The sequence below is a fragment of the Clavelina lepadiformis genome, chromosome 1, assembly GCF_947623445.1.
Source record: "Clavelina lepadiformis chromosome 1, kaClaLepa1.1, whole genome shotgun sequence".
Classification (NCBI taxonomy): domain Eukaryota; kingdom Metazoa; phylum Chordata; class Ascidiacea; order Aplousobranchia; family Clavelinidae; genus Clavelina; species Clavelina lepadiformis.
Window position 1 is genome coordinate 10,021,784 of NC_135240.1, and position 23,437 is coordinate 10,045,220.

At 37.3% G+C, this 23,437-nt stretch overlaps 3 protein-coding genes across 5 annotated transcripts; 1 reads left to right on the forward strand and 2 right to left on the reverse strand.

The window, feature by feature from the left end:
- Positions 1 to 2,151: 2,151 nt before the first annotated feature.
- On the reverse strand, positions 2,152 to 4,286 carry LOC143457619 (uncharacterized). The gene is made up of 4 exons (XM_076955254.1): positions 3,345 to 4,286; positions 2,824 to 3,092; positions 2,411 to 2,607; positions 2,152 to 2,324 (listed from the first exon to the last, which is right to left on the reverse strand). The coding sequence occupies exons 1-4, from the start codon at positions 4,284 to 4,286 to the stop codon at positions 2,152 to 2,154; spliced, it is 1,581 nt and encodes a 526-aa protein (XP_076811369.1).
- Positions 4,287 to 4,316: 30 nt separating this feature from the next.
- On the reverse strand, positions 4,317 to 13,654 carry LOC143457635 (uncharacterized). 3 transcript variants are annotated; one of them, XM_076955256.1, is made up of 6 exons: positions 11,911 to 13,654; positions 7,036 to 11,094; positions 6,728 to 6,825; positions 6,383 to 6,582; positions 6,168 to 6,222; positions 4,317 to 4,950 (listed from the first exon to the last, which is right to left on the reverse strand). In XM_076955256.1, the coding sequence occupies exons 2-6, from the start codon at positions 7,152 to 7,154 to the stop codon at positions 4,790 to 4,792; spliced, it is 633 nt and encodes a 210-aa protein (XP_076811371.1). In that variant the 5' UTR covers positions 7,155 to 11,094; positions 11,911 to 13,654; the 3' UTR covers positions 4,317 to 4,789. The 3 variants fall into 3 exon arrangements, with proteins under 3 accessions (XP_076811371.1, XP_076811370.1, XP_076811372.1); XM_076955255.1 differs by having other exon boundaries at positions 7,036 to 13,654; XM_076955257.1 differs by having other exon boundaries at positions 6,383 to 6,531; positions 7,036 to 13,649.
- Positions 13,655 to 18,004: 4,350 nt separating this feature from the next.
- On the forward strand, positions 18,005 to 21,749 carry LOC143457038 (uncharacterized). The gene is made up of 3 exons (XM_076955214.1): positions 18,005 to 19,695; positions 20,444 to 20,534; positions 21,041 to 21,749. The coding sequence occupies exons 1-3, from the start codon at positions 18,109 to 18,111 to the stop codon at positions 21,130 to 21,132; spliced, it is 1,770 nt and encodes a 589-aa protein (XP_076811329.1). The 5' UTR covers positions 18,005 to 18,108; the 3' UTR covers positions 21,133 to 21,749.
- The last annotated feature ends 1,688 nt before the right edge of the window (positions 21,750 to 23,437 follow it).

Consider the following 23,437-nt stretch of genomic DNA (forward strand, 5'->3'; position numbering starts at 1 on the left):
TACATTTCCAGAAATATTAGTGCAAAGTGTGTTACCTGTGTGCACAAGGTTCGTCAACATGAACGCCGAACTCTTTTGTTTTCACGACGATTTAGCCTAAGCTATAATAAATAAAGAAAAAACTTGTTTCTTGAACGCCAATTTATATCAAATTACAAAGAATTAAGGATTTAGTGAACGCCATCATGCCAAAATTTGCGTCTTAACACGCACCAGTTCTCGTTGAAAACTTTCTAGCCTATAGGCTAGGCTAGTCGGGATTACCAGAAAGTTAACTTAAGTCGGTAGCCTATACCGGTAAGTTGTAAATCAAGTCTTTTGAATAACAAAACACAAGTCAAGTCGTTAGGCTAGCCTAGTCTTCTAAAAACGAAAACACAAGTCATGCCTCCACAAAAAGCTAACTCGAGTACTCCAGTACTCTGGGTGAAATTAAAATTAATTAAGTAAAGCTATACAGGCCTAGCCCTAGGCACAGGTTCCTATTCTGAAAGGGGAACCGGAAGTTATATGCGCGGTCATGTGCACGCCGGCACGATTGATTGGATACCGGAGGTAAGCAAAAGACGGAAACAGTACGGACTTTTGCGGACTTCCGAATTTGCTCGACCAAATACGAAACGATTTTTTTCTGGTTGTCGACCATCAGCAATTCCGTTAGCTATGAAGTGCAACGCTTATATCAAAGAAATAGTTCTCGGACTTTTTCTATACATTGCAGAACTTGATTTAGTATAGCTTACTTCGAAGTCAATCACTTATTATATCAACGAAATTGTTTAAGGATTTTTTCTTTACAGCAACAAATAAGCTTGATTTAGTTTAGCTACGGACTTATTCGTACTAAGACGTTCACTATATGAAGTCCATTGCTTATGATGTCAACGCAATTGTGACTTTTCAATTTTTGCTTGCCTTGCTCAGAGCTTCACAATCTTATACATCTCGGCCTAGGGATGGTGAACTCTCTAAAGCGCAATGGTTTGGTGATTTTACAACCAGAACCTCAGCCACAAATTCCTACAAAGCAAAACTAGAGGGTGTGATACAGAACTTGATTGACAGGAGGGCGATCGAGTTGGTTGAAAAAGAAGAACATCTTCATTTTCCAAATGCGAGCAAAGAAACCTTTCCCACTGAGTTTGTCGTCAGAAAACTTTGAAAAATTTTGCAAAGTTTTCCTCGTGCGATTATAAGCTACTCACTAAATTATGTATAATTAATTTTAGGTCATTTACTCCAATTTCTTTTAAAAAGTTGGTTGGTTCAGTTAAATGCTTGCTGCTAATTTTAATATAACAGATATTTTTATGCAGTTCCTTTCAAAACACCGCTGCTAAGTACACTTGAGCGGATGTGGATTAGTTTGATATTTTAGCGTCCCACAAACCCGGTAAAGGAGGCTAATTTCTTTGTTTGTTTAATTATAAAGTGAAATAATTAAAAATGCAATTACTCGGACAATTCCTTTTGGGGTTCCCTGAAATTTTGCGTGTGAGTTTAATTCTTCTTAGCTCTTAGGCTTAATTTGGCACTACATTTTTGTGTAAAGGTACAGCACGTAGTCTATCACAGACACAATCGCCGAACGTGCTTTAGCCACATATCCCCGTGCACACTAATTGTTTCCTTACTCATTTGTTTACCGTTATTATGCTTCTGCACACCCGACATTTTGTTTAAGACTTCCATACTCTGCAGTCTGGCTCCTACCCACATAAGGTTTATTAACGTGCAATCCAATCTTTGTTCTTTTTTAGCCGATTGTTCATGAATAGAGGCTTTGGGAAGTGCCATACTGAAGTGTGTGGCACCTGTCTGCACACTCGGGCGTTTCGACACTCGAGTGTTTATCTGCTCAATTAATAGAACTTCCTGAATTTTACATTCGTAGGCTAATATGTTTTGCATTTTTCGTAATATTTTAAAATGACTTATGTGGGTCACTTTTGCTGCATCTAGTAGCCTATATTGTTCTATTTGTTAAGTTGCTGCTGATTTTGCGTAGTAACGATCTAATCTTGAGTGTTCCGTTATTCTTCTACCAAAGTTTCGCGCAGTATTGCCAATGATATCAGGTTAAGTAGACAAATTCTATGCTTGTATGATTGTCATTACTTTCACAACGGAAACGTATAGATATAGTTAACGTTATAATGTATTGAGGACTAAAAGTTGCAGCAAAACACATAAAGCAATAACAAAACTAGCATTCTTAGGAGACATATAAGATGCCTTAGAAGGAACTTCTACTATAATAATTGTATCGTCGCCATCATCACTCGATTGGATATCCAAATCATTTGAATTAACGCAAGGAATACCTGTTCAAATTCACAACCCATTTAGGTCAACCGTCGTAAACAATTAACTGAATATTGTAAGAGACCAGCTGGATAAGCATTCCTACCTGGACTGCTTCTTGTAATAGATGTCAATGTCGTGGTCCAGGAAAACGTTGTAGTAGTTGGGGAAGGTGGTGCAATAAAAGGAATTTCTTTATCTCTGTCTCTGTTTTTGCAAAGCTTCTTGACACACACATCTTTCCATTTATCGTATTTTGCGTACGATGTATCACTGCGTGGGGCCACCACCTTTTCGGAACTCCTGCAAACAATAGACATGTTTAAAATTTAGAACAAAGTTAACACGTTATCTATAGTCATCTTTAGGCCTAATTATCACATTGAGTTCCATAGGATAATCATATAATTTGTACAGAGTAGTTTATTTCATGCGAAGAAACGTCACCAAATCAAACTAAAAATACTTCAATATCCATTTGTTTTGTTGACACATGGATGAAAATATTGTTTAACCTACTTTGCTAATTTAGTGCTGTTTTTCAAATTAGTGTCAAGTTGAGCGCCACAGTCTTCACATGTGGGGCCGTATTTGTAAGGTGGCCGAGTCCTTGGTGGAGTTATGTAAGACAGTGAACGTGCTACTGCTGATTCAAATTCGACTACGTTGCCACGGGGTGCATACGCACAAAGCAAAACTGTCGTTTTGTACCAAGTGACACCATTCAATATGTACCGACCACATGACGATGCTGAGCAGCCAATTTTGAATGTGTTGGCCCAAATGACCTGTAAAATTCCTTCAAGTTTATAAATATTTTTTTGGGTTTCATGACATTCCAAACAGTTAAAATTTTCTTTTACTACAGTTAGATTGTCTAAATTGCTCTTTTGCTTAACTGTAGCTAATGTATTAATAAATAATTAATTAACGTAGATTGGTACACAAATGACACAATAGACCTTAGATCTTTTGAAATACAGACAACAATATCTATAAGCTATAAATCGATTTTCTTAAGTCTTACAAGCAAAGCGAACCTGCAAATAATGCCGGCAAACAGACTTGCATACCCTTGTATAGATATCATAATACGCTTTTTCGGACATCCATGCTGTCATGACGTCGGAAACAAAAGTTTTCGGAAGACCTCGTGTGTTTTTCCAGGCGAACCAGTTAAAACCGATTTCAGCGTCCAGGACGCTATGGCGTATAATGTCTGGCTGTTTCACGCCACTTTCTACGGGGATAAAAGCGAGTTGCTCTCTATAAGAGCAGGAGTTCGTGTGTTGCTCAGCGACCCAAGATAACTCTTCATCCCAACTCATGTGTTTCATGTTGGTGGCTGGCGGGTCCACAGCGCGACGTTCTTTGTTATGTTCTACTACCAATATTTCCTTCTGTTGCTTAGTTAGTTTTATATATTTGAGATTAGGCTTGGGTTTCGTAGTCGTGAGAGCGTGGGTTGTTTCTTTCGTCGTTGCCGCTGTGGTGTTGCACACGGGCAATTTCATGTATCTGCCGTTCCAGAATCGCCATCTTGCTTTGAACTTTTCCTGAAGTTTCTTCTTTTTGGCCTTATTTTGTTCTTCCTTTGTCTTAGTAGACTTATCAATTGAAATTTTTCTGTCGTTGTCTTTAACTGCTTTTCCAAGAAGGGCCTTACTTAGTGTTTCAGATTGTCGCTTGACTCTTTTAATATCGACGCGTTTTGCTTCAGCATGGAACTTTTTTATCTCGGAATAAAACATTTGCCTTGCCCTTAGAATCCTACACCTAATCGATAAGTCTGATAAGGGGCACTTTCCTGTGCTAGAAAGGTTTCTAGCATTTTCAACTGAATAGACATCGTCGTTTCTTAAATCTTTATCTGCTGGTTTGCTTCCTTTAGCAGGCCTTAAGCATAACTGAATGAATAGGCCAACTATTATAACCAGTTTGACTACAGCGGCTACCTCGCCGTCTTTCAGGAACTTATTCATTTTGACGCAAGAGGAAAATCATTGATAAAATAGGTGTTCTGAGTATAATTAATTAAGAAATCATTTGGCAGTTACAATTTTTTTGTGACGACACTATGTGCAAAATGACGTCATTTAAAGTGTCAAAGTAGGTTTGGTAGGTTTGTCTAAAATCTTTTTCATCATCTATTACAGATAACAACGGCACTTTATAAGCTCGAACTAATGTTTACAAACAAAAAGAAAGTACATTAAACAAACGTTATTAATAAATTCGGATTAAAAGTGAAAATCAGCACGATAAATAGGCGATAATGAGATGTGGCAGTCATACCTTAAAAGATTGTCTAATTGCGGTGATATGATGACGTTGAGCTCTATGCAGAACAACAAATCATGCAAGTGCAAAAAGTGGCTGCTGCAGACTTTTTTAAAGTCTTCAAATATTTGTTCGAAGCCTTGGTGCCTCTCAGAATGTTAGCGCACAATGTTAAATTTAGATGACAGTTTCAAGGCAGCAAGTGTCACGTGATAATACTAATGAAATCGTCAAAGTTTAAGCGTCTTGTCTTGGAATATTTTGGGAGGAATTCGCAAATCATTTCCTCGATGTCGGCGTCCGTGAACTTTAACCTTAGCTCGATGAGAGTCTTACGAAGATCATTTTCGTCGATATAACCGTCCCCTGGAAATAAGAAATTTTAATTTTAAATTGTAACAAAGCGACTCTATTATTGAATGCCTATATTTTGGACTGTGTAGTGAAGTATGTTATGTATGTCAGATAGTTCTCGAAATCTTGCAGTAATAAAATGTTATCGCCCGGTTTCGGTTTGGATGTTTCATGACCATTTGCGCCACCAAGGTGGAGTGAGAAGGCAGCATCTTACCCAAAATAATTCATAATCCGCTATAAAAGCCCCATTTTCCATTTGTTTTATCCGCTAAATGAATAAATCGGCGAAAAATCTGGATTGCCTTTTTTCTTGAATTTTAAATCAAAATGGTTTGGTGTGTGTTTTAGTTTTCAAACGTTTGTCGTAATTGTGTAAGTGAGTTATAAGTATTGAAGAGAACGGAGACAAAAATTGTAAAACAAAACAGCCGTCTTTAATTGCATCGCTATATCTGATTCATACACAAATAGAAGAATATGCAAAGAATGATATAGTTTTGGTTTATTTGGATTACCGGTATATAATTGCACAAACTTATCAATACTTGATGATAATGTATGTATGTATGTGTGTAAAATATCTCTATTAATTCAAATTTAATATCCACAAAAAGTAAAAAATCTCTCTATTAGGGCGCATCGGTACGATAGAATATTAATTACAATTATTAGTTCCCATTTTCGTCCATAAGCGAAAAATAAATCACGTTATACTTTATGGCTTTCAATATGATCTATGATTTCTCGTTTCTCGTTCAGGAGGAATTTGAGCCGCTACGAAGAAGTTAGCCATGAGTTAACGGCTTTAGTGTCGCAAAATGCAATTAATTTGCTGACGTATTTTAGGTAACGAATTCTAATGACATAAAGCATAACATTATGTCTTGCAATAGGTATTATTGCCGAATAATGTCTAACGTGAGCGTGGCAAATTTTAAGGAATCAGAATATCCACGTCGCCCTCCCTTCCCTCCTAGGTTCTTCGTTTGAAAGTTACAAAAATGACTTTATAAGACAAATTGTTGTATAATAATTTGTCTGGGTCACTTTTCGCAAAAATGGTAAACTTATGGGTTATGACTAATGACTGTATACTTGAACCAGCCACATATTAATATACAACGATGTTTTCTAACGACTTCCAAGGTTCGACCGAATTGATTCGTATAGAATATAGATAGAAATACGAAAAGATAGGAATCAATATAGTCAGAAATACGACCTACCGTTGCCATCAAATCGCTGAAAAACGGTTTCCCATTCTTCATCTGGATCTTCGTTCTGTGTGGTTAAAACATCATACTAGGCATTATTCGCGAAGTACAGCTCAGCAGAAATATTACGCAATATGAAAAAGATGAAATAAAAAGTACAACTGTCACACGGGTCCGCTGAAAGTTTGAAGTTTAAAATTTAGACAGGGTTTACAGATTTTTTTCACCTGGCTTATGTGGGCTAGCATCGCAAGAAAATCGTTGAAATTTAAACATCCTGTTGAACTTCTATCCACTTCCTGGATCAAATTATGAATTTCTTCATCCGTTGGTTCCTGCCCGATCGCCCTCATCACAATGCCAACCTCTTTGTGACCTAAGATTCCGAAAAACAGGCAACGCAGCGGTTTTGTGCAATTTAGTTTTGCTGTACAAGAAATAAGCCTATATGACTTATATGGAACAAATTACGGAATATTTTCTTCCTTAAGGAAGAAATAATTCAATAAAATTTAATGCTTGTAAACCCTATGTGGATGGCAGCATAACCAATAAATTTATTTAACTCGTACTTATTGCTCCTGTGTCATTAGGATCCAAAAGATAAAAAGCTTCTTCATAAACTTCAAGAAGCTCCTCTGGCAATTGACTCGCACGCAAAGAAGGCACCCTAAAATATATTTCACGTTCTTAAAACAAAATAAACAACTGCCGCCTTTCCGAGAATAAAATTTCTGCAAGTAAACTTATGTTGACCTTTTTGTTTAAAGATACAACAAATTGTATGTCGCAGCTTTAGAAATGAAATTGTTTATATGAATGACGATAATATTGGCTCGAACAGAAATGACCCAAACAACAAAACAACCTAAACATCTACCTCATTTTCCAGTTTGCTTCTGAGCCGATGCTCATGGTACTAAGGATGCTCACATTGCTGCAATATCGACTCTGATCCCGCAACCGTCGTTTGTATTGCCTTGCCTTCTCTTGCGCCATCTTTCGGACCAGTGCAAAGGATTAAATAAAGCAGCTTTTCACTTGTTTATTGAAAAGGTTTTCTTTCTCGTAGGCTTAATAAGCAAAGAAAATAATCGAATTTTTCGCTTGCAGGCAAAAACGTATTGGCAACATTATCGCATTACAAGACATTCCTTCCTCACCATTGTTTAGCAAACAAACGTAAACCAGCGTGGAAAGATCGCAAATCGCTGGCTTAATAAGATAATAAGGCCTAATAAGGCTTTATTGAAGGTAAATGGCTGTTTGAAAAACTTGGCATACATATTAATCAAACCGACATAGCTTCTGCTGACAGTTTTCTGAGTAACACATTTTCAGCCTTATCGTCAAAATACATCGACTGTTTTCGCACTGTTCGGTTCCTATTTTCCTTCAACTATTCTGCCATTGCTATATTTTGTGTGGGACTGATGGAAATTTGTTTTTACTGATAATATGACCAGAATAAAGAGAATTACAGCCACGTATTTAAACAATTTGTCATACAGGATAACTTAGTCGTTATTCAGTTTGTCGTCGGTGTTTAAACCATGACGCATAATACGTACATTAAATAGTTCCACTTCTAACCTTTGCAAAATCTATCAACTTTGATACACCGAAAATCGTAAGATAATTAGAATTAACTAACAGGTGAAATCTTTCAACAGTTTTGTCAAGAAATTGAAATTACTGTTTCATGTACCAGCTGCTTTGACAAAAACCATACAACAACTATTGTATAGTCAGCATTACACACTGCATGTCTGTAGGATAAATACTAAGGCTGGTTTAATTGCTTCCGTATGTAGTATTTAATATGTGCAGTCGGTATAATGGATAAAACTCATAATTGCACAATATTCAAACAACACTACTTCACTCCGATTATCTTCAAAATATGTTGAATGCACGCGCCTTCGTTGTCATCGCAAGAACTCATTGTCATTGCTTTCATAGACTATGAAGTGAAGTTGATATATCTTATAACAACGCTTTGGAGATTGACAATCACGTACAATCGACTGGAGAATAAATATTTGCTGTTATCAGTCAATTGGCATTTTAAAAGGTTTATGCTTTTTGCAAAGCTCTTGTGTAAATATTAACTATACAGAATGGTACTTAATGGAAGGCACCGGGCGCGAGATATCTAGACGAGGCTCTAAAATTTGTACAACAACGTTGTTACAGTCCTTTACGCCTGTCACACTAAAAATTATCTTGACGTTTTCGTGCTGTTGCTACATGCATTGGTGTGCACAAGGGCATTTTTGTCTCTATATTTTTTGTCATGGCACGCATTAGGTCCCTGACACCCACTATCAAGAGCGACCATCTTTCAGGGTAATTTGTAGTTTTAATACACGACGTTGTGGACAGCATTTTTTGAACTAGCCTGGGTGTGAATACGGAAAGATCATGTTCAGACCATAAAAGGAAATAATTTCACAACTGATTGCTCCAATTTTAATTGCACCAAGAATGACAAAACGTCTGTAACATTAGAACCGCAACAACCGTTTACTCACACTAACAAGTTTTGTTTAAAAGGTAGCGCGTTCAATCTCAGCGTTCTATATAAACTTAAGATATAAAGGTTTTGGTGTTCTGGTAGCAATCTACCTATACATGGGAATAATCTTACCTCATTATATGGATAGAAACTGGATAAAAATAGAAACTTAAAGCTATAATTTCACAGTTTTGGAATAATTTTGAGAGCTTGGTTAAGTTTGGGCATTATAGTATTGAACAAAAAGAATTTGCTAATCATCTTTAGTTATGAGATGCTTGTTACGGAGGTTGAATTATTGCGTTGTTGGGATTTAGGTACAAATCCGGTATGATAAGAAAGTATTGCATATAGCAGAACATATTACAAAGCAATATAAACCGGCCTGTAGTGAAGTAAACGTGAGACTCACACCCACAAAAGATCATTTTATATATATAGACAATGACAAATAAGAGGAATAATTCAAGAACAAATCGCACGTTCAAAGGTTTTTCCCCTGGAGCTTAGTTAACCTATTTGATTACAGAGTAGAAGTGAACGCATAGTAACCTAAACCTTACTTCAATCACTTAGTCACTGATAAGAAAAACCTACCTAACTTCAGACAAGACCTATAGGTAAGTGAAATTAACTTTTTATATAGGTTTTCCCCTAACCCAGGGATGTCCAACCTGCGGCCCGCCTGAGATTTTTGTGCGGCCCGCTAGTCATTTTCACTCCAAAAGTATGTACTTTATGTACCCATTTTTTTTTCTTGAAATTTAATAGGTTTTGCGGCCCATTGAATTATTTCAAGTGACAATGCTGCCCACTATAATAAAAGGTTGGACATCCCTGAGCCTAACCTATAACCAGGATTTATCTCTAACAACGAGCTGCTTGGCCTATACCTTGAAATAGCCACTTTCTTTAATCTTACCTTTACGTTGGAAAGAGCAACATATACAGTACCAAAAATTTAGGAAAGGTCACATCCATTCATTGTACAAAAATTTACGCTTCTTTGATGACGTAATAGCTATATATAAACTACTTTCTTAATCATTTCCTAATCATCGTCTTTTATTTATCAATAGAACTGCAAAGAAGCCAGTCAATTTCAACCTCACCACATCGTTCCTTCTTTTCTAAGTCATAATGTGCTAAACTTAGTGGAATCGTTCTGAGATGGGCTGAAGGACCCCTGGCAACGTTGCAAATAAACATTAAACCCGTCCTGAGTACACAGCGCTCAGTCGGTCGAGTGCTTTTAACAAACAACTTATAGTTACATGAGCAGCTCATGGACGGATTGTTAAAAACCGAAGGGTTCGATTGTAAGGTGGTCGTGGTCTGACCGTGGGCCGATTCCCAAAAAGGAAATGCCGCGGTATTTATGCTTTAACGTTATTAAGTGGGATTGAATTTGACAGAACATGTAAACACACGGTTTAATTGATGAGTTTCTATTGCTGTAGGAAATCGCATTATGTCAAGGAATGCGTTTGTCATTCGGTCACCAAGATACACCAAAGCCCGGACCCTTGTCACAATACAGCACACACGTATAGGACGCAACATGAGATACTGAAATCTCACTTCACTAATACTTCAGTGCCGTTTCCGGATCTTTACCATGTCACCAAACCAACATTGACATATAAAGGCAGCAACAATCATATTTTCACTTTTAGGATTCGTTAAATGAAATAAAATCACAGCCATAACCTAAACTCGTCACACACTGAGGACCAAAATGAGCAAGGCAAACAGCTTTTCTCACGAGTTAAAAATATCACACTGACAGAAATAGTTGGTATTTCTGACAATTTTCAATTTCCTTTTATTTTCAAAAGAAACTAATGGTAGCCAAAAGTACAAAGTCGACCGCGTTTGCATTTGCGCTTGCTGAACTGAAAAAACAGACGTGAGGTGACAGTGTATTTTTAGCCGTTAAATGCAACGACTGACGCAAGACGAAAGCACCACACAAAACAAGACTGTATACCTAATTACGACTTTGGCAATATCGTTGCACACGTCATTTGACTTTTCGGTATAACCTATTATTGGACCATGACTCAATTTAACGAAAAAGAATCATACAATGAGTGGGAGCGAATAAAGGCTCCGGACGGTTTACTATGATCCATTGTTTGTGATCTCACTCTCCAATTTTAGACATAACATTCAATACAATGAACAAGCGATTTAGAAAATAAAAAAAAATATGTGGAAAAAAGAACTTTTGTTCCGAGTTGTATATTGCGTTGTTTAACTTGTTGGCAGCTGAAAAATCAGCATATGGTGAAAGAGTTGAAAAGACTTTAAAACAGTGTAAAAGTTTATTCCAATCATAGGTGCTTTCATATTTCTCATGTTTGGTAAGCTGCTATATGGAACGAAAACTGGTTTACTGGAAACTTCTATTCCCGTCCGCTGGAAGGCAAAAAAATCGTATCAACAAAACAACCTGCCTCGACAAAACAATTAGTCGTATAACGTAAAGCGGCAATCAGAGCCGTATATTAGTAGAACACGGATTAGCAAAAATAGACAGCATATCAACGCCTTTTCAAGATTCATTTGTGATTTCAATTATTCCACTAACACACTGCCCTTTGTTGCTCCTGAAAGAGAATTGACCTCACAGCGAAACTATTTATTGACGAAAGTCCCACGTCATCAATTTTATTGAAGTGCCAAAACCATATGAACTATTTTCTATTAAGTAAAATCTTAAGGTGACGCTCAATTAGGTAGTTCCGTTGGCTGGGCTTTTAGTATGTTATAGTCTAGTCATCTAGTCAGGGCGCATTTTCCGATAGGTATAGATACATAGATCCATTTACTTAAAACATAAACAAATGAAACAATGCTAACATTTAAAAAGGTCTTACTCCCTCCTATTTTTAAAAATGTGTGTGAAGCTATGGCAACATTTATGACGTATTTTTTGCCCCAACTTGGCCATAAATGTAGGAAGCTATTACCAAATATGGTTATTATGTCGAGGAACATATTAAAATCCGGTGAAGCATAAACCCGGGGTATTTCGTAACGCGGTTGTGTTATAAGGGAAGAGCAATTACGAGAAAAAAATCGATTTAACACTCAACATCGAGCTTCAAAAGATCAACCATTCGTAACTAAAAGTTATACACCCAAACAAAGGGCTAGTTACCGCCAAACAAAAACCAAGTCAAATGAAAACGTTGGGCAAAAAGTAATGAAAACGTATAGAAAGCTTTTTACCGCAACAATGGCTGCTTCCAAATCGCAGGCAAATTACGGCAGTTTTGATGCTTATCTCTCAAGCCGTTGCGCTTATCGAACGACGTCGTTGACCTTTCGAGAGCTAACATCAGATTTTCATCCAAACTTCAGAGTTTTGCGTACGGTTTTGCTAAGCTTGACCCCTGTGAACTTTGCTAAGCGCGCGAGAACAAATTGTTTGGGAAAACGTTTGTGGCAAGTTACTAACGATGCGCTTTAGCAACACAGTATGTTGTCAACTGGAGTACTGGTCCTGGAGTACTTGTCAACTGTTCATTTTAGCAACGTACATTGCAGTGACCCAGGATAAATATATCATTTTTAACTAGATTTGATCATCCTGTGCAGATGATGTTCTCACAAACGGGGATCTGGTAACATGAAGAAAACGGGGCATAAAATGTTATATCAAAAGAATATAAGATTAACGTTGAAGTACTGAAGCGTAAACGAAGCACTGTTCCATGTTTTACTTGTCAAACACAGTCACTAAAATCTTAATATAGTAATGAAAACAACCAATAAAAAGTAAGCAAATTTCAAAACAGTGTATTAAAAATACAGTAACTTTAGACATGAAAATTAGAGATTAATACGAAAACTGCTGCTCATTAACCAAAAAAAGGCTACGCTTGCAATAAAAATTAGATAAAACGCAGACAGATTATTCCATTGTAACTTGCAAGAACATCAAAAGCTGGCTTAAGTTAGTCAGCAAAGCATTATCGTGGTTGGATGACCACTTAGGGAACACATGGATTTTATAGCGGTAAACAAGACGGACGTCGAATGTCAGAGGTTCAAAAAAATAGAACATAATGAAGAGCTTAATAGCAGGCTATTACGGGGACATTACTACACAGTAAACAGCATTAGATCATTCGCTAATGACTGTTATTCGCTAGCTTAATGGCAAAGTGCCTTGGGGCTCTTGGCAAACACACAGAAGAAAATACAGCCGACAGTGAGTGATTTACATGCCTGGAACTGACTTATTTTTGAAGTTTACCTCTGCCTTAAGAATATAACACAATAAAAGTCTATACTTATTCCCAGCTATAGGCAACAGCATACATCGAAACATCCACCGTCTGTTATGGATCTACACTGAACATTGGTTTTCAGCAACCTGACGTCAAACAAGAGTTTCTGACGTGTTGATTAAACATTGTCAGGTTAATCTCTAACCTAACACGAGACAACACCTATACAAGTTGTAATTCTAGCCTCCCTTATCTGGAAATAAGTTTGCCTTACAAACACACCATTGTTTCACAGCAATGCGATCATTCAATAAGCGACAAGAGCACTTAACACGCTCAGTCGAAGAAGTGAAACAACTAGCGACAGTGAATTCATTCGATTACCTACATTGGTTGACTGCGTTGACACTTTTTCATAAATCAAATATTATCTCATTTAAGTGGTTGCTCTTTTGCCATCACTGCATCATATTAACATCAGCATCAAACGTTATATATGAAAGCCACATATTCAACGAAACTGTAAGCCAAGGTTACTTTTACAATTTTGCCCACAGTCTGTTAAAAAACTACGCATAAGCCAGGGCTGTCCTGTCTGACGTATTGCTCTATATTTTAAGACTTCAGAATTAAACTCACAAGCAAGTGTCAGTAAATATTCTTCAAGTTAGATTTCTATTTCAAAATAATTTTTGACATACTCTCGCTTCACAAATCAACACTCCGCGCGGACATTAACACCTGCACCACTAAAAATTCTCTTTAACCTAATTTGGACGTTACTTTCTTTCTCAATACGGCACCGGCAAAAAGCGAGTTTTAAGTTGCGCATGACTTGTGCCTAACCGCTGTGACAAAACCATTTCGTAAACAGGTTATGGTGACGCAATAATTTGCTCGAAATTCTCACCGTTCTTCATCGTCATTTCGGTTTTATACCAATACGTTTACCTGATCTATTAATGGACTGAAAACCCGTCCCGACCGCAAATGCGTCATACCGTACAAAGACGACATCGTTCACGACGAGAAGCGACTATAGGCAGGTATTGTCTACGTAGCCAATTTAATAACCTGTGGACCTATAATTGTGATTTTGGCGACGAGTTTAATTTGATTGACTTTAACCAAAAACTTTATAAAACTCAGTTTGCATACTTCACGTATTAGAATGTGTTATTCTGATGACTTCCCAAGACCGAAAAGTCTACCGAGCAAAAATGCTGTTTTAAGAGTCCCTAAGGAATTACAATCAAAGAGTCAGGCTTGATATTTCGTCTTCGCTTTATTAAGACATGACCTCTAAATAGAGACAGAAACATCCACTCGTTTTTTCATGGATACCAGGAAATCTCACCTCCTTTTACTACTCCATCGTGCCATCAAGTGTTTCATTTAAATAATTGCACAGTAAAGATTATAGATATACTGTGACGTTGCTGAGGTATCGTATATTGCCAGTAGTGGTGTATTCCTAAAAAGATATGGAAGTTTGCTATCCAACAATTTTTGACATCGTATCATATCCAAATGCTTATTCGCGGACTATCAGGAAAACCTTTAAACATTACAATGCACAACTTGAGCTTAAATTACCGAGATTTTTTTCTGAGCGTCGTTCACAATAATGCAAATTGCCTGAATAACAACAATGAAACAAAATGAAACAAAACAAAAAGAAATAAAGTAAGGGATCGCGATCCCCCGTGAAAAAATTGGGAGGCGACGATCAGCCTTCAAAATACCACTGTATAAACCACACTTCGCATCTAAGTAGAAACAAAGTCTTACCTGTTGTAAATATATCTCATAGAAAAATAGTTTACACAAATTTTAAGTTAAACTTGAAAGAAATAAACTGTAAATGACAGAGAGAATTTTTTTGTACGTTCATGTACCTTTGTAAACACAGTTTATAGCTTCGACTTTTAGTAGGTTTCAATAGTCGACCTCACATGAAAAGGACAACATTTATTAGACCAACATATAGTTACCATTTTTATTGTTACGTCGCCGTCACTTATAACGGTATCACATCTTCGTCGATACGGTTTCCATACATGGCTTTAATTATATGTATTTGGGTATTTCTGCAAACCATTTCGATAGTGATAGTCTTTGTTCTGTTACTTTTTGCTTATCATGGAATGCAATATTAAAATTACCATTGGGAAAAACAACTTCTTTGCAAGTGCTTTTATAAAACGAATATTAAAAAACAAGTAATGGGATTTAAGTGGTTTAATGGCTCTTTAACAATCAGCTGTCCTGGCACAAGGGGCAGGTGACGCCATTTTATTAGTTGTATCCCACCGGACCCAAAGCGTGGCCAGATATTAAAAAGAGTAGAAAAGGGAAAATTGGTCCGTTGATAGTTTATATGATATCTTTGTAAACCGAGACGATTTTTATGAATAGAATGCCACGTGGCAAAGTGAATTTGAAACCATAATAACATGCTATTGACTGACATAGCCACAAAAAAAACTTTAACAAAACATACTGTACCATAATGAAAATTAGTCATGTCATATGGCACTAAGTTACTACGTAGAACGCCCCATATATGCCAAGTTAATCATGTCAGATTTCATTTTCAGAGCTAACGGTGTGATAGTTTAGTCAAATATAATTTTTAACCCAAATCTCGCTTTTATTTGGGTGAGGACCACAGCTGTCTATGAGCGCTTACTCACGATCAATCTACCATCTGCTTTCTTTCAATTCACACCTTGGAAGTCAAATGACTTAAAACTCACCCGAACAACTTTTCTATTTGCTGCAATGACATTTTCAGCGTTTTTGCGAAAAGCAACCTGGCGACCTATAAGATATAAAATTGAATTGAAGTTTAAAATTTAGTTCATTAGAAATATTCATTAAAACAGTTGCTATTAATTGCATGGCGACCAAGTTACATATGATAGTATTAATATTTTGTACATTTCACATTGTTTTTAGTACTTTAAGTGGAAAAAGTATTTCGTTTTTTAAAAAATTGATTTACACTGGTACACATTAAGCTCTAAAAGCAATTTTACAATGCTTTTCATCTTTCTATATCCGGATAATCAAAAATAGTTTTCGCATCATTAAAGATTTCATCACCACACGTTGGAGGCAAAAATCGACGCTAGATCGACAGTTTGCACGTCAGTTAAATAGCACTAACTTGTCGGCTGGTCATCATTCAATTAAGTATTGGTAGTTGCGACGTCATGCAAAGCCGGTGAAGTTATAAGACGTTTGAAGTATAGCGCCACAATAAAATGCGGAAATGGAAAACAAATGTCCAATGCTTGAACAATATCCGAAATTTATGGCCTTCCTTGACACCACATGGTGTTTGATTTTATACGCTATGAAAAAAATTATCACCACGCTTTGCTGCTTAAACGCTGCCTTAAAATATTTCGGTATTCTAATCTAAGACAAGATATTATAATTTGTTCAGCTTGCAGTTTTGAAATGAAAGTGCATTTAAAATAACCAATCAACTAATCTAAGTCTGTCTCTTCCAGTAGCAGTTGTGTAAAACAACTATATAGACTGCTTGAAGGTGTGTTTAAAAGTCACTATTATTATATGTTGATGACAGTATAACCGATTAAAACCGCTTTGGAATCACTGAACTTCTTAACTCAGAAGATGAGTTCAATATCGCACAGACTCGTGTCAAGGTTGATGTAAGAAGAGTGCTGTGCCGCAGGAATGGGCATTAGTTAATAGCAAACTCCGAAAAACGACGTAACATCAAAGCTAATAGTGGTGGTCTTCCCAAGGGGAGAGCAGAGAAGAAAAAATGTCATGCAGCCTGGAAGACGCAATAAATAGATGAACCCATACTCAGCACTCAGACATGTTGAAATGAGCAGATCAGTGGGTTGATTAGTAAAGAAAGTTTCAAGTAAGTGATAGTATGGCGTGATAGGCAATACCTTTCTGCAGTTTTTCGTTTTAGATAATAATTAAACATGGTCAGTGAAATGTAAACTCAAATTTGTTTTATAATGAAATTTGTCCTAAATTAGCTCAAGGCAACGTGGTGTTAATATTTCTTAGCAAGGTAGGCCTACTATTTGATGCCAAATAAATAAGTTATATCTTGTAAAGTAACAACTTAATTGACTTACACCACTAAACCAAAATAAATTTAATCAAGAATGTTTACCATATCTTAAGAAAGAAAGTACGACTTATGGATTTCATTCATAATTGAAACCGTTCAACTCTTTTGCTAAAACAAATATAAATTGCTATTAAAGGTATAAGTATAGGCTGACAGAAGTCTATTTTAAACATTTAGCAAAGCACTCAAGATTTTATCCATGTAGACAAAGGTGGGCAGTACCGCGGTACTATGGCACCGAATTACTGTACCGTCGAAACTTCTATAAAAAAAAGTACCGAATCCCTGTACAGAATTACCTTTTTTCAAGAAATATAAGTCCGGTCCGGTACTTGGGACTTCTAAAGTGATTACTTGAACGTCTAGAGAAGGATATTTTTCAAAACTTCATTTTGATTAAACCTTAATGCCAATTATATCGCTTTTTGTTTTATTTTTAATCTACAAATATCTTGTAAACTCGCAAGAATTGAGGTTTCATATTTTTTGACAAAAGTAATGTATAGCGGGATCATAATAGCGGCAAAAATTGCACTTGCAACAGGATCCTCTGCACAAAAAGTACCGGTACCGATTACCGGCAAAGTACCGAATACTGGAACCGTTGGTAAAATTTTTGCCAGCTACCGGTATTGTTACGGAGGGTACTTTCAAAATACCGATGCCCACCTCTGCGTGGACATTACAAACATCCCTAGAGCACAGGGATCAAGAAACTTGAATTATCATAATTAATGCCGTTCGAACTACATCTGCAACATAGGTCCTTGATTCCTGTGTGCTGGGGCTGTTGCTATAATCTTCACTGATACAAATTTGAATGCCTGGCAAAATATTGTTGATTATCACAATTAATAGCGTACCGTTAGAATTACATCTGTATTAATACAAGATTGAGGAACGATCAATTTTGTGTTTGGTAAAAAACTAAAGTTAATTTTTTTTAACTTTATCAGGAAGTTTAACAAGAAAACGAAATTACACGTTAGTAATTATGGCTTCGGTGTTGCTAATGTTGTGAACACTCGTTTATCTTTATTATCAGAACAAACCTCTTTTTAAAATATGACCTGTGTGTCTGTCGATGACCTTCACGTAGCGTCCGGTTTCAATAATCCTGCTGCTTATTTTAATTCTTTCGTCACACGTCCATCGATGGCGTCATCGCTAAAACGAAACCTCTCTTCCACGGGATTGCAAAGAAATCGTAACGATGTCTTGCTCTCAGACACCGCACCATCACTTTCTCCGAACCTTGATAAAGACGTCTCTTTGAGTTTCGGCGACTTCAGATCCTCCAGCGACTACGTCTTTCAGCCGGATAACTGTGATATCTCGATTCTTGAAGAACTTAGCAATATGACGTCAGAATGCAGCGATTCAACAATTAATTTTTCGTCAACATTCCACACAAGTCCTGTCAAAGACCAATCGAGACCGATACATACCAGCACTTTCTTATTCTCGCCAACCGAGCCGCCAACACAAGTAATTAAGCAAACCCGCGACAAGGTTCACATGACAACGAACGATACGGGATTTGAATTTGCGTTAGAAAACTTTTTTGATTCCGGCGGCAATCTTGTGGACTTAACACGTCGTAGGATCTCGGGCGACTTGGCTCAGCGTGAACTCAGCGAAGAAGGAATTGCCCCGCCGATTTCTAGCATTGAACCCACACTTACCTTCGAAAATGCTGTTGATTACCATGACGAAAACGTGAAAGCAATGATGCAGTATCTCAGTGAAACAAATGAACAGGAAATAATGGAAAAAAACAAGCAAAATGAACCAATTATCTTCAGTGAGCTAATGAATGTGCCAGGAATGGAACCCGCTCTGCCTAGTGTGGAAGAATTGCTTTCGTTGCCGTCAGAAAAATCTCGCGTTTTTAAGACGGATGATAAAAAGACAAGCAACCCTTCAAGTTCATTGTCAAGATCAAAAATGCACCCGTCACAAGGAGCCTTCAGTCAGCTCATCGCTAACCGCGTCAAAAGCTGCACAGACGTAGATAATCACTTTCACAGTTTCGGAGTCAACACAAGTTTGACATCAGACATGACTACTCAGAATTCACAGTTGTCTTTAAACGTGACGACTCATCCAAACCAAGTTAGTACTTCCGTGCTTGAAAATGATGAAGAGCCCTGCGGACATGAAGCAAATTCGTATACTCACACGAGCCATCCAAATGGGCACCAATGCTTGGTCTGGGCGTGCAAGGCTTGTAAGAGGAAAACTGGGCCACATGACCGTCGGAGGGCCGCCACCTTGCGGGAAAGGCGACGTCTCAAAAGAGTCAATCAAGCCTATGAAACCCTAAAGCGTTGCGCATGCGCAAACCCAAACCAACGACTTCCAAAAGTTGAAATCCTTCGAAACGCAATTACTTACATATGTAATCTTCAACGCATGCTTTACGGCGATCAGCAATCACCAAAAAAGGCAACCGAAGCTGAATTTTCAACTGTTTACCCAGAAGGGACCACGTCATCCATGTCAGTTAGCAACAATATCTTTGTCTTACCGAGCGAAGAACCGTGTTCAACTCCAATGGAAAATTTATTGAGCGTTGCAGCAGAATCAGCAAATATAAACACGTCGCTGCCCTCCATAACATCGGAAATGACGACTGAACTGAAGCTGTCGGTAAGTGTTGAAACTAAAAACAACTACTCATAGACAAAATTGTTAGCACAAATGCAGATATATGCTGAGAAAAATAGCATGTTTTACTTTACTATTCCTAAGCAAACGTCATATTGTCAGTGTGATATATTATGCCGCATGCGGGTTCGTATAACTTAAATTTGAGTTTTGCCAACATTTGCAAACAAAAAAAGAACTATCTTCCAATGTAGTCTATCGGTAACATTCATTTTAAGTTTAAGCTGTATCGTGGTCAAAGGTAACTCTGGAAAATCCTCGTCACTACCAACGTATTTCTTTGCAAAGCAGGTTAACAAGTGATTTATACTTTAGCAAAAGCTTTTTCCCTACTCCATTACATTTTTAAGTTAACCCCTGGGGGCGGAAAGCCGGCTAGATTCGGTTAAATAATATCGGGATAGGAATGTCGGAAGTTCGCCCTACACAAAGATTAGCGCGTGCCGCGACGATTCCATCGGGAACTGGCCGAGTTGCATAGTTTGCTACTTGATTTGATTAGACCGTTCGTGTAAGATTTCGTTGCACCAACACAATTATAAAAGGCAATTATAGAGGAGGGCTCTTTAGCTGAGTAAAGGCAGTAGAGTCAACGATGCATTTTATATAGTATACCTTGACATATTGTTCACAAAATTCTTAAGGGCATCGGTCTTTACAAGGCAAACACCATTTACACAAAACCGCAAGACAACATCTTAATGAACTGTTTTATTCCATTTTCTTTTAGAATGTTTACAACGTGACACCTTTAAATGGTGACCTCGTCAATTCTTTATCGTCGCCGAGCAGCGTTGTGCATATATCGGATGATTCAACGGGTAAGTCTATTCAAAGTAAGAGAATGTTTCTATAGCCTACTATAGACTATAGTCTTTTAATCTTATTACCTAGTTCTTAACTGAGATTTGCATCTGTAATTCCCATTAAGAATCCCTGTTCTAAAAGTGATGACGTATCTCAATCAAGCTTGTCATCAAGGTTTAATTACTAGCCTTTAGTGATTCACTGATGGTGCATTAAAATGCAGCGGTCAGCTTTAGATATTTTTCATCGTGACGTAATATAGGCCACGAGGATTAGTAATTTAATTTCAATCAAATAACTTATTTCCAAAATTCTCAACAGAAAAGGAGTAACTAAATTTCGTATTTAATTTGCAAAGAAATTCGGTCACACTTTGCAAAATATAGTGTAGTAGCCTATAGTATAGTGCAAAATTTGTTTTTTATTGGTCTTAACGTTTCATTCTAGCCCTTATACGCCGCTAAGCGGAATATTGTGAAATTTTCTTTTTTGGAAACTTTCAGTGTGTATTTTTTTGCAGATGGGGAAACGTCTACGAATACTGACGGTAAAACCAACTCCAGTCTCGTACGCTTATCCTCCATCGTTGACAGCATTTCTGATGAACTCTAACCATATCAAGACCTCTATCTAGTCTACATTTTACACTTCTTATAATAGCTTTGTGGATATGTTGTCGGACTTTTTTCGATCCCGCTTTCACATGATTTGTGTATGAAATGTATGAAAAAGAACTTATTCCCATAACTAATCATATAGATATGTGTTTATATATTTCTTTCAAGTTCCATGTTTTAGCGGACTTCATGACTACAAAACTTGTTGGAATTAATTTTCATGTTATGCGCTTTCAATTCCTGAAAAAAAGCAATCATTTCGCTTGCTTCAACTGCCCTAACCCTAACTCAATAATGGAGTAAAATGTATACGCATTTGTAAGTATAGGTTACTATTAACGCATTTTTATTTTCAAGCAATATTTAGAGTTTTTCTATGTGCATCATACCTAATTTATCTGGGACCAATGTCGCGAAAAACGCCATTTTTAACGAGAAGGTAAACTCATGAAACCGCATAAAGAAAAGCATTGTACAGCAAAACAGACACTTTGTGTAGAGAAATTTAAAACCAAATAATAGCTTAATAGCCCTCATTGCATTTTCAACCGTGAATTGTTTTAATAGATTTTTTTTCGAAAATTAAAAAATTGCTTTTGCCTTTTGCATGTACCTCTTTCACCAGCAATATTTTAATAAAACTGAGGTTGTTTGACATTAGAGAGAAGAAAGTATAGCCTTAGTGTTCTAAAATTATTGAAATTCGAAGATTATTGAAAGTTTATATTGCATAGGGCCAACAATTAGGCTGCACCTATAGGTAACGTTCGTATTATTTTCCATTTTTGGCCGAATCAGTAGTTTAGGCTGTGGGGTTCAGCGCCACACAGTCATGCCCCATGGCATTATCCCTTCAACGTTTCGGACTTCTTGGCGCATTCTTTACATGTAATTGCTATTGGCCTGCTATATAGGCCAAATGCTTGTGCTGTACCGCACGACAGAGAGTCACAGACTGTCTTATATTTCAATATTTTGAAAAAACATTTTAGTTTGAGATTTTATCCTACTCTTATTTGCAATTAGTGCTGGTAGAGAAGGACGCGTAACTTGGAAATCAGATGAAACGGAGTTTATTGACGCAGGCACGTGATCTACCAACCAGAGATCGCTGCAAGGCTATGTAGGGTTACCAGATAGTTTATGTATGTTATCCCATGCTTCGTCACAATCATTTGACAACTTTCATAATCTTTTACGAAAAACTGGACTATTCAGATATGAGGGTCCAGATATGAAATATTTATGAGCTTAGATCCAATTTCACCACAATCGTAAACATGAAAAATCCGCCAATATGCAGTAACTGCATATTGCACAATCTTAACACTTTGCCTTCTGGTGAGGAAAAACTGAGTTGTCAAATCGAAGAATTAAACATTTTCAATTTTAAAAAGTGATTTAGCATGTGTGTACTTGAGACTTCGCCCATGGGTAAATCACTTCGCCCTCTAGTGGCGAAAAACTAAACTTTGCGATGAGTTACATTTTTTGTACTGCGTGCAATTTTAGACTTAACACTTGGGATGTGTAAGCACATTGACTTGCTCCATCACCTCAAGTTGACCTTGGATGAAGATTTTCATCACTTAGCCCCCTAGTGGCAGAGGACGAAAAGCAGAAAATTGTTTTTGAAGCGATCATTCTTCTTTGAATGACTCAGTAGCTTTGCACGGCACTGGGTAAAACCTGGACACGACGCAATCCGCGGATCGTCCATGGACGGTTGAAAATGGACGATTTTTGCGTAAGCGTCCATGGACGTTTTTACGCAAAACCGACGTTTTCCCTTAGTCGTCCATGGACGGTTGTTGAAATAGGGTTAAATCAGTTCTTTTTTAACAAAGCGTCCACGGGTGGTTTTTAGGATAAGTTTAAAGCAGTGTTTTCGAGATCGTCCATGGACGGTTGAAAATGGACGATTTTTGCGTAAGCGTCCATGGACGATTTTAGGAAAAGCTTAAATAGCGGATAGGGGAAAGCGTCCATGGACGATTTTAGGAAAAGCTTAAATAGCGGATAGGGGAAAGCGTCCATGGACGGTTGTTGAAATAGGCTTAAACCAGTTCTTTTGCACCAAAGCGTCTATGGGTGGTTTTTAGGATAAGTTTAAAAAGTTTAAAGCAGTCCATGGATGGTTGAAAATGGACGATTTTTGCGTAAGCGTCCATGGACGCCTTTAGGATAAGCTGAAATAGCGGATATGATGAAACTGTACATGGACAGTTATTGGTTTCGAGATCGTCCATGCCCCATGGACACTTAAGAATGGCCGATTTTTGCGTAAGCGTACATGGACG